At 35.9% G+C, this 12,213-nt stretch overlaps 1 protein-coding gene and 1 long non-coding RNA gene across 3 annotated transcripts in view; one reads left to right on the top strand and one right to left on the bottom strand.

Annotated features, from left to right (window-relative positions):
* LOC149833734 (hypersensitive-induced reaction 1 protein-like) overlaps nucleotides 1-7,385 on the top strand; it is a 32,859-nt gene extending 25,474 nt beyond the window's left edge. For both annotated transcript variants that reach the window (XM_090010983.1, XM_090010984.1), the window contains exon 7: nucleotides 6,797-7,385. In XM_090010983.1, the coding sequence (XP_089867109.1) occupies nucleotides 6,797-7,158 (362 nt within the window). In that variant the 3' untranslated portion in view covers nucleotides 7,159-7,385. The remainder of the gene's footprint in view (nucleotides 1-6,796) is intronic.
* LOC149833735 (uncharacterized) lies at nucleotides 130-578 on the bottom strand. The gene is made up of 2 exons (XR_016432478.1): nucleotides 538-578; nucleotides 130-451 (listed from the first exon to the last, which is right to left on the bottom strand). It is a non-coding gene; the product is annotated as an uncharacterized LOC149833735 (long non-coding RNA).
* Nucleotides 7,386-12,213: the final 4,828 nt, after the last annotated feature.

The following is a 12,213-nucleotide window of genomic DNA, read 5'->3' as shown; positions in this document are numbered from 1 at the left end:
CACGTCCTCAATTACTTCTTTTGCTTTTCTTTTTCCTTCAATAAAAAATCATGTATTAAATATTTATGTTATGTAATTAAAAAATATATTTATATTTATAGCTAGGTAAAATGAATATAACTTTACCTCGATCTCTTAAAGACATGTCTTGCCTAGAACCACTTTGTGAAACATGAGGTGAAGTGACTTTTTCAATAGGCATATGCTCAATGGCATTTATGTCGAAGTTCGGATCCAACCATGAATCCCCCAACCAATTGGGATCACTTGGCAACACTGGATCTTCCTTCTCCACAATCCACTCATCGTCTGAGTCTATATGATCTAGACATATAGGGTCTTTGGTAGCCCTCCTCTTCATATTTCTCTCTCTTAATTTCATATTGTACATTACAAAAACCAATGCATTCATCTTCTCTTGTTCAAGTCTATTCCTTCGTTTTGTATGCACCTATAATTTCAAATTATTGATAATCAAATATAAGATAATTAAACTTATAAAAATGTATTTCAAAAATAAAATACAAAATCACAAACCAATGAGAAAGTACTCCAATTCTTCTCACAGCCCGATGCACTGCATGTCAAACTTAGAATTCGAATTGCAAAATTCATCAACTCAGGATTTTCGTTCCCAAATAAACTCCACCAATCAGCTGCATTAAAATAAAATAATAAAAAATGATAAAAACATTAAGAATGTCATAATTAACAAAAAACATAAAAAAATTATTGACAAATAACAACATAATTGCAAACTTACCAGGACTTTTTAATTTTCTTGTTGTAACAGTTGCCTCTCTGCCAAACAACCCCTTTGCCTTTTTAAATGCATCGATTTGTGTTGTAATTTTCAACCAAATATTTGCATCAGAAACTAATTTTTCAACATAATCATAAAAGTCACTCATAACTTCTCCATCAGGGTTGAAGTTGTCAGCATAATGAAAATGTGGATTTAAATAATAGGCAGTTGCATGCAAAGGCTTATGAAGTTGCAAGTCTCATCGTCTACCAATGATATCCCAAATAGGTTTATATTTTCTTTCGACATTGTCAAGGTTTGAAGCAATTTCCTCCTTCGCTCTATCTATTGCCTCATACAAAAATCTCATAGCAGGTTCGTCTGCATCAACTAGTCGCAACACTTTTACGAGAGATAATGTAGCTTTAATTGCATATGATATGGCAGCCCAAAACTTATGATCATTAAGAACAATATAAGAAATGTTCTTAGCATCAGATTTATTATAGTAATTAGATGATCTAAAATTTGAATATAAGAACAGCGATTTTAACTCTTTCTTATAACATCCAATACTATGAAGTGTAAGATATGTTGTGGCAAAACGAGTGATGGCTGGACGCAAAAGTTCTTTCTTCTTTGTAAATTTTCTCATTAAATTTAATACACATGCATAACTATAAATGTATCTTGTAATTTATTTTTGTCTTTTCCATTGTATCTTTAAAAATTGATATCTTTCCAATATCTTCTAACATAAGATCCAAGTAGTGCACTGCACATGGTGTTCAAAAACATGTTTTTCCTACTGTTAACATTATTCTCAGTTGCCACATAATTTGGTGCATTATTTATAATGAATTGCACTACATTACTTTCACCAACTTCTTTAACAACTTCTCCAAACAACTTACACAAATTTGCATCAGTTTTTTTCATGTCGCTGATGTCAACGGACTTCAAAAATATTGTCCCAAATGAGTTATTCACAAGAAAAGTAATTAAGCTTCTTTCTTTTCCATCTGTCATAATACTGCAATCAACCTTTAGCCATTCTTTTTTGAACTCTTTTAAAATTTCATGAGTACAATCTACCTCGTCCTTGAAAATCCACGTTCTAATATCGTGATAAGAAGGCGGTTTGAACTCTCGCCCATAATTTGCAATAGCTTCTACCATTGCACCAAAATATGGACTGTTGTAAAGATTAAATGATAAGGCATTTGCATAAAAAAATCTACCAATGGCACGACATACATTTTTTCTTTCATCCCTTTTGAAAGCAGTGTTTATTGTGGTTTGTCGTGCTTCTTTGTTCACAAAAAGGTCTATAGGACCACCTGTACTTGTTTTTGCATCACTACATGATCTACTAGTTTCTTTATTCACATTATCGCCTGTTGATGACCCAAAATAAGAACTTCTCCCGATATCCTACTTGTTTTGTTCTAACTCTTCTTTCTTTTGTTTTTTATTATTTAGATGATTCTGAAAAAAACTTTTCACATCAGGTAAAACTGCTTCGTACATGCTTACACCATGTTTTGTGTCAGCTAAGTGATGTTTTAGCCTATAGATGCCTCCTGTAGTCACTTTATGATAGTAATTGCAAATTACATGTCCTACGAGTTTGGGATCTTTAATTGGATTTGGAACTTTAACTTCATGATCTCATCTTACATCTTTTCCCATTGTTCAACTGCAAAAATACGTATAACAAAATATATATTAACATCATGTATTCTGCTTACCACATTACATGAAAACAAATGCAAAAAGTGTATACCACATTCAAAACTTGTCATGTTTATTCAGATTTTTAAAGAAATCTAAAAATCAGCATACAATAAGACACTCGATGCAGAGAACAATTAGTAGTGATGCAAACACAAATTAGCAACTAAAAGTAAAGTTAAAAGTAGTTAACTAATCCAAGAAGAACAATGCCAACATTTAGGCAAATTTGATATGTGAATCAGCGATAAATTACTAACAATGCATATAGAAGTATACTGTACAACCCAACATCCAGTGGCATGACACCTATACCAGCCTAAGCTAATCAAAAGCAAGTTCATGTTCATGGACAGACATATCCAAGGCCTATAGCATTGTCCTGAAACAAGCTAATCCTCGAGGAGAGACAGAACAACTAAAAGTTAAAAATTATACATGAATTAGAAACATCACTCTGTTTACAAAATGATAGAACAACTAAATAAAATGATAAATAAGGCGACCATCATCAACAATTTGATTAAATACTGGAACACATCATCAAACATAATAAACTAAGACGTTCTTCAATACATAATATTCCACTAGCATGAAAATCAACAAATGTAAAAACAAGAAATAAGAAAATCTATAAAGAATTGTATCAATGAAATAACACTTAACATAAACAACCAAATATGTATTAGAAGAAAAAGAATCTAAAAAGACAGTAACAAAGAGGGAGAGAGATATAAGAGAGCAAACCCTGCAAACAGTCACAGTTATTAGCTTCCTTCCTCGCTACTTGTCGACAAGGCAACTGGCAGGGGGTGGAGCCCCCTGTTGGCAAAGCTAGGAGGACATGGGGGAGCAGAGCCCCCCTGTCGACAAGGCAAATGGCAAGGGGGGTTGGAGCCTCCTGTCGGCAAAGCAAGGAGGACAGGGGGGAGTAGAGCCCCCCTGTCGACAAGGCAAATGGCAGGGGGTGTGGAGCCCCCTGCCGGCAAAGCAAGAAGGACAAGGGGTGCAGAGCCCCCTGCCTGACGACAAGGTGAGCGACAGGGGGCGGAGCCCCTACCGAAAAAGAAAGAGACAATGGGCTTCGCCCCCCTATCGGTCAACCAAGAGAGAAAAGCAGAGAGGGGGGGACTCCCTGCTCATGAGAAGCGACGACAGGGGGGCACCGCCCCCCTGTCGGTAGACCCCAAAAGAAAGGCAGGGGGTAACCCCTTGCCGACGAGAGGCGACGACAGGGGGCTCCGCCCCCCCTGTCGGTCGACCAAGAGAGAAAAAGCAGAGGGGGGAACCCCCTTCCCACGAGAGGCAATGATAGGGGGCATCACCCCCCTGTTGGACGATCCCAAAAGAAAGGCAGGGGGTAACCCCCTGCCGACGAGAGGCGACGACAGGGGGCTCCGCCCCCCTGTCGGTCGACCAAGAGAGAAAAGCAGAGGAGGGGGTAACCCCCTGTCGACGAGAGGCGACGACAGGGGGCTCTGCCTCCCTGTCGATCGACCCCTTATGGAGAAGAAGTAAAGAAGAGGGTTTACCTGGTGGTGACGACTTCGACGTCACCAAAAAACGCAGAGGAAAGTCGGTCGAGGTCGCCAGAACGGACGACGGTGGCGATGAGTCGCTGGCACCCTCGCAACAGAGAAAAGAAAACGGTGGTGGCCGGCGGGTTGCCGACGCCTTCTCAGCAGAGGAAAGAAGAAGATGGAAGAGGCGATGACCGGCGGCGGGTGGTGGCCGGCAACAGTGGTCGTGGGGGACGAGAGGGGACGGAGTGGAGAGAAAAGGGGCGAGGGCTTTTGCCCCTCGCCCGAGGCGCCTGTGTCTTTTTTAAAGACATAGGTTCTCTCGAACCTTCGAGCATATGGGTCCGGGTCGAACTTGGGTCTGGACCCATCCAATTTTCTAATGTGCGCCTCACGGTGAGGCATGCCTCGCCTCAAGGCGTACGCCTCAAGGTGCATGAGGTGTACGCCTTGCGGGTTTTATGCTTTTTAAGTGTGCCTCAAGGCAAAAAGGCCCTTGCCTCGAGGCAAGGCGCGCTTTTTGCGCTTTGAGGCACGTTTTTAATAACACTGCTTACCACAAAAACTTTTAAAGATTCTTTAAATAAACCAAAAACATTGAAGGACCTTTACAATCCTTCTTTTCACAAAGATCGTGAAATTCTCACAAATAGTTATCATTAACAATAACCACTTAGGGTTCATACAAAAAGAAAGACTTAATTCAAATGTGAGAAATTCATATTCAAGAATTACCAAATTCATATATCAATTTTTCGCAAAAAGTGCACTAAGACACACAAACAAGAGAGGACCTCAAAACAAATTAGGTTTCGTATGAGACTCAAGAGTATTAAGCAAAAACTAATAATACTCATTTAGCAAGAAAACATATATAATTTTAGAAGTTGACTTATAAGTCAATCATGAAACAACTATGTAAAAATCATCAATCTTATATAATTGAAGACAATTTTGAAAAAACATAAATTATTATTATATGTGATGGGTAATCGATGAATGCATAGTGAATTATCACAATCCTTCATATACTACAATTTTTAATCTCAACCAAACTTTCTTTAAGAGCTTCCTACACATATAAAAGATTTTTATTACAACCATGTGTGTTCATTTATGTAAAAATCTCTATATAAAAAAAAATGTGTATAAACACAATGCTAAAAACAAGAAGTGTGCACAAGGGCATAAGAAGAACTCTCACAAGTGCACAAAGGCATGGAAAAAATGAACTTCAAGCTTTTAATACTTGAAGTCAACATAGAAATATAAAACTCCTAAAGCCATACACGAGTTCAAGTAGGATTGACATTAAATTTTTAAAAAATATGATATAAGACCCATTTTTGAGCAATCATATATCTAGAAAACAAACAAGTTTACCAATTTTAAAAAGAAAAATTTTAAAACATGCGAACAAATGAAATGTGATATGCCAAAAGAAAGGGTTCTCAAGTACCACAAACACTAAAATGTGCAAAATACATGCAAGAAAATAGTTTCATAATGCATAATACTTTAAGAAAAAAAGATATATACCGAATAGCTTCATGAAAGAGAAAAAAAGCAATGAATGTTTCACCATTCTTTGAAGTTTCTTGAGCGACACATTTTCTGATGCACCAAAAGACAACTCGATCATAGCCTTGCTCTGATACCATATTAGAAAACAAAGGGTTCAATAATGAACCCATAAATGCACACTTAAGGTGCAAATACACAAACCCACTAAGGGGCAACCAAAAGCACATAAAGTGCTAAACCCATAAACCCACAAAGGGGTTAAGCCAAAAGACTAAAAGAATATTTCTTTATTATGAGAAATAGGGTAAAAACCCTTTTACAATAGAGCTAAAGCTCCCTCAAGAATATCTAAAATACAAGGGAAAGTCCCCTATTTATAACCCTCAAGAGAAGTAAGGAGGGGCTCTTCTTATAGACATTGGAGGCCCCCGTTGGAGGGGCCCAACGTCTCTAAGAGTGGGCCTCTTATTGTACTTTGAGAAGTACGAAAATAAAAAATAATAAGGATTACAATCATATTTGTTAGATAGAATATGCATAAAATTAAGTGAAATGACTAAACTACCCCTACGGCTAATAATAGATAAATATATATTTTATATATATAATTAGGTAAATACATATACATATATACCATATATGTATATATATAAACCTTTATATATATATATATATATATATATATATATATATAATATATATATGATTACAATGATTGAAGAATACATTTTAAGAGTTGGATCTAACCATATAGATACATTTAGCATGGCTTTTTTTACCATATTAATTGGTTTAATTATCTCCAATATATGATGAGATTCAATGTTTCAACGTAACAAAAAATCTACAACTCACAATTCATTAAGATGAGGATCGTTTAAGAGTGGCCCAAAATATGATGTTGGTGCCAACTTTAAACACATGAAAACAGTGAATAGAATGTTAAACATGATCCAAAGGTTAGTTCTTGACTTTGAAGATCAGATCTATGCAAAACAAGAGTTTACCCCCAGAAGTTAGGGTGGTTTGGTACCAAAGTAGACACATTAGTTCTTGCTTTAAGATTAGATCTATGTAATTCAAGAGTTTATGGCCATAACTTATGATGTTTCGGTACCATGATACATGCACACACACATGCACGTGAAAAGGGCTAAGGATTTACCCAGTGTGAGATATTACATTGTTATAGGAAGCTAGATGCTATTGGAGTAAAGAATCATCAAGGGTAATTCACCAAGTTTGTTGCTAACTTTGAGTTAATTATTTTCAGCTGCAAGGCTTAGGGTGGCAGCAAATGAAAAGGCAGAGGCTGAGAAAATTTTACAAATCAAACGAGCAGAAGGAGAGGCTGAGTCAAAGTACCTAGCAGGCCTGGGTATTGCTCGGCAGCGCCAAGCTATTGTAGACGGCCTGAGGGACAGCGTGCTTGGTTTTTCTGAGAATGTGCCAGGAACAACTGCCAAAGATGTTATGGACATGGTGTTAGTGACACAATACTTTGACACAATGAAGGAAATTGGAGCTGCATCAAAATCTTCTGCTGTTTTCATCCCACATGGGCCTGGAGCTATTCGAGATGTGGCAACCCAGATTAGAGATGGTCTACTTCAGTCATCTTCTTCTCATTCTTAACAATTGTGTTATGATCTTCAGTGTTGAAAAAGATGTGGGTCTTGGTTTGTGTTGCATTCTTCCTGTTTTCCTTTAAAGACTTGCATATGCAGTGTTTGGTTTGCTCTTTGTATATATGGTTGGTTGCTGGAATCACTAATATGTACTTAGCCATTTCTCTTTACTTTCTCTGAACATGTTCATGCCAGTACATTTGTGTACTCTTCACTTCTGTGGAATGTGCTTGTGCCTTTCTTTGTGTGCGTGTAGGAACCCCACTATGTGGGTGATATGTGTGTCCACCAGGCAGGTCTTCTATCATCCTTTCTGAAGAGGAGAGACATGTTAATATATATATATATATATATATATATCTTTTAATACACCATAATACTTGTTAGGGGTATTATGGTCATTTCACTCAATACCCGATAGGGGTACTTGTTTTTTTTCTTTTTTTTATTTATTTTATTTTTTATTTTTTTATTTTGTTTCTTTTTAGCCACTTAAGGGGCCCCACCATAGAGTCGTTGGAGCCCCCCAACGGTCACAATTGTAACTGTTGGGGGCTCCCAACGACTCCATGGAAGCCCCCTTTTTGGCTCTTCTTTTGAGGCCATGTGACCTTCCTTCCTCTCATTTCTTTGTGTATAAATAGGGATGAACCCCTTTGTATTTTTTTTTATGCTTGAGAGCTCTCTCTCTCTCAATAAAGAGGCTTTTATATTTTTGCCTTTCTCAAGGCTTGTATATGTGTTGTCCTTTAGTGGACTTGGCTATTGTCTCTTTTGTTTGTCCATTGTAGGACATTACAAGTGCTTATAGCACTTTATATTTTCACATATCTCGTTACATGGTATCAGAGCCATCTGATTCTTTCAAGGTGAAATATTGTCTCTCTCTCCACTTCTTTTACATATTCTCTTATTGAAGCAATGGAGACCAAGATCGATCTATCATTCAAGCTCAATGAAAAAATTACATGATGTGGGCATCCGCAATGATAAATAATCTCAAAGGAAAGAAGCTTTGAGGTTATATAATAAGGGATTATTTCGGAACCTCAAATTAAACTCACAAATATGAAAGGAGGTCAAAAAAAAGCTCTTGAGGGAGATGCTCGCCTCAAAGCAATAGAAGACTATCAACGTCAAGTGAAAGATTGGAAAAACAACCATGCGAAAATCCTAGCATGGTTTATGAATAATTTTGAACTTTAGGTATGTGCAAATATTGTAAAATTTTGCTCAGCCAATGAAGCTTGGTTTTCATGAAAGATATGTATACCCAAAAAGATCTTGCAAGAGCATATTTTTTGCAAGAGAAAGTTAAAATTACAAAATAAGAAGATATGGTCATCCAAGCTTACTATAGTGCTCTAAACCTTTTGTGGAAAAAATTGGCTCTTTTAGAGTCTAAATGGGTGGTTATAGAGGATGTTGAGCTTAGACAAAAAAAAAGGGAACAAGATAGATTGTTTCAATTTTTATTTGAGCTTCGTCCCAAATTTGAACAAGTGAGATCCTCACTCTTTCATAGATCCATTCTTCCTCTATTAGAGAATGTCATTGTCGAAATTACTTAAGAAGAGACTCTGCATGGCATGAGTAAAAACATAGATGATGTTCTTGTCGTATCTAAACCCGGCAATCATGTTAAAACATACAAGCTACCTCATTTTGGAAAACAAGAGAATGGTGGAAGGAAGATGATTATATGTCATCATTGTTATGAGCTGGGACACATCAAACCCGCATGCTCAAAATTAAATGGGACTTTCAAGCCTAAGGTAGCTTTTGTTGAGGAATTCTCCACTAAGGAAGATAAAGACAAAAACGGGGATCTTAAAGACACTCTTGGTCAAATATCCATGGCTCTCCAACAAATCTTAAAAGCTACTTCATCCACCTTCGGTGTCATCATTTCCTTTTCATCACCTCCCGGTACATATTCTTGGATTTTAGATTCTGAAGCTTCTTTTCACATGACTCCCTATGAAAATGTTTTAACCAATGTATGCACCAATTTAAAAATATTGTGTGTCTCTACGGTCGATAGAACTTTTCTCAAAATAAATGGCATTGGAATTCTAGATCCTAAAAATTTTTAAAACTTTTTTGTTCCAAAAGTAAGAATAGTTCATAAACTAAATCTCAATCTTTTTTTCGTTTCCCAAATAGCCGACCATGGATGTGAAATATATTTCTCATCTCAATGGTGCTTTATGCAGAATCTCCAGTCTGGAAAGCGGACCGGGCAAGGTCATAGAAAGAGAGATCTTTACTACATGGATCACTTGACACTCTCTACAAAATCTTTTTGTACTTATGTTCAAGATAAAAGTATTGAAACTTGGCATAAAAGACTTAGACATTCAAGTTATTCTAAAATGTATCTTTTTTCTTTTGGAAACAAGTTTTGTAAAGAAAAAGATATCAATTGCAAAGATTGTATTTTTTAAAGAATGAAGTATATTTCATTTCCTACAAGAACCTTTATTTTAACTAGACCTTTTGAATTGGTGCATTCCGATGTGTGGGGACCATCTCTGGTTTTATCTAAAGGTAGTTATTCATATTATGTGACATTTATCGATGATTATACTAGATATGTATGATTTATTTTTTTAACCAAAAATTGGAAGTCTTTACCTTTTTTAATGAATTTTGTGCAAAAATTTAAAATCAATTTCAAGGTCACATATTCATTCTTAGATCTGACTCCGAAGGAGAATACTTATCAAATGAATTTCAAACATATTTAAAACAACATGGCATTTGTCATCAAAGATCATGTCCAAGAACTCTACAACAAAACGGTCTAGCAGAAAGAAAATATAAGCATATCTTAGAAACCACTAGATCATTACTTATTTCTAAAAATATTCCTAAAAATTTTTGGGCCGAAGCCGTGTTAACCTCCACTTAATCAATCGAATGTCGTCTTCAAAACTAAATAATATCCTTTTTTATGAAAAACTTTTTAAAATCTCACCCGATTTCAATCGTCTTCATATTTTTTGATGTAAATGCATTGTTCTTTTACATAAAAGAGATAAATTATCACCAAAGGCAACTGAATGTGTATTCTTAGGATATGGTAAAAATCAAAAGGGCTATAGATGTTATGATTATAATTAAAAACAATAAGTTATATGTTTCAAAAGATGTAACATTTTTAGAAGATGAGAACGGATTTAAAATATTAGACAAACAAATGATGAATTATATGTTTTTAAATGATCTTTTAGAAGATACAAATGATGAATCTTTAAGTTATTCAAAAATATTAGAAAACACACATAATAGTGAAGACACACATAATATTGAAATATCACCAACTAATGGTGACAATCTACATGTTTACACCTGGCATGAGCAAGAGAAACCTATTAGTGCTTTAGAAAAATTATTGCGGCTTAATGAACCTTTAGAAGAAACTTTCCTTAGGCGCTCCTCTAGATAATCAATTCCACCTAATAGGTTTGTTTCATATGAATCTCTCTCACCAAATTATAGAGCTTGTCTAATAGCCTTACATTAATACTATGAGTCTTCTCATTACAATCAAGCAAAAAATATATCGCATTGGATTGAAGCAACGAGAGTAGAACTAGATGCCTTAAAGAAGGCTAAAACTTGGGAAATAATTTAACTTCCTCCAAATAAAAAAGTTATTAGATGTCGTTGGGTTTACAAAGTTAAGACAAAAAGTGATGGTTTTTTAAAATGATATAAAGCAAGATTAGTGACTAATGGATACTCACAAGAATACGACATTGACTATAAGGAGACCTTTACTCTTGTTGCTCGAATGACTAGTGTTTGAACCCTAATTGTTGTAGCATCATCTAAGAAATGACTTATATTTCAATTAGATGTTAAAAATGTTTTTCTTAATGGTCAATTAAATAAAAAAAGTATATATGGACCCTTCGTCGGAAATTACTCTTGAACAAGGTCAAACCCTTAAATTATTAAAATCTTTATATGGTCTTAAGCAAACTCCTAAAACTTGGTATGATAAATTTAGTGTTATCATGATCAAGTTAGGATTTCGTACTTGTTATACTGACACTGCTCTCTTTGTTAAAAGTGCATGTAATAGTATTGTTATTCTTTTACTTTATGTTGATGATATAATCATCAAAGACAATGATGAAGTGGTATTATTGATGTTAAAAATATGTTAAAAAATAACTTAAGGAGGCGCTTGATACATGAGTGCTACGATACTACTTGGGCAGGTCACCCAGGGCAACAAAGGACCTTGGCATTGTTAGAACGTGTGTTTTACTGACCGCAGATGTGCGATGATGTAAATGCTTATGTGCAGACTTGCTTGATTTGCCAACAAGATAAGTCCATCAATCATAGACCCGGTGGACTACTGGAGCCCCTATTTGTGTCAAGTCGTCCGTGGGAGTGCATAACCATGGATTTCTTTGTGAGCTTGCCGAAAGCACAAGGTTGCAGTTCGATTTATGTGATTGTGGATAGGTTCTCAAAGTATGTTGTCTCCGTGTTTGTTCCTACCACCTGCTCAGCTGCAGATACTGTAAAGTTGTTTGTATGGAACATAATCAAGCATTGGAGAATTTTGGAGCATCGTCAGCGATCGTGATGCACGTTTCACTGGTAAGTTTTGGAGAGAAGTGTTTCGCTTAATGGGGACAAACTTACATTTCAGCACAAGTTTTTACCCATAAATCGATGAACAAACAGAGAGAATAAATGGTATGCTGGAGGAATACCTGTGGCACTTTGTCAGTGTCAACCAAAGGGATTTGGTTGATTTACTTGATGCTGCTCAATTCTTCTACAACCTTCAAAAGAGCGAGTCATCCGACCACAATCCTCACGGTCATCTCCCCGTAAAGTTTGAGGAGGGGTGTTAATATATATATATATATATATCTTCTAATATATCATAATACTTGATAGGGGTATTATGATCATTTCACTCAATACCCGATAGGAGTACTTTTTTTGTATTTATTTTATTTTTTCTTTTTTTCTTTTTTTTCTTTTTAGCCACTTAAGGGGGGGGCACCATAGAGTCGTTGGGCCCCCCCAA

This window comes from Nuphar pumila, chromosome 6 (assembly GCF_984573655.1).
Source record: "Nuphar pumila chromosome 6, dmNupPumi1.hap1.1, whole genome shotgun sequence".
In the NCBI taxonomy this organism is placed as follows: domain Eukaryota; kingdom Viridiplantae; phylum Streptophyta; class Magnoliopsida; order Nymphaeales; family Nymphaeaceae; genus Nuphar; species Nuphar pumila.
Note: the sequence above shows the minus strand (reverse complement) of the source record. Positions and strands in the feature narration are given on the sequence as shown.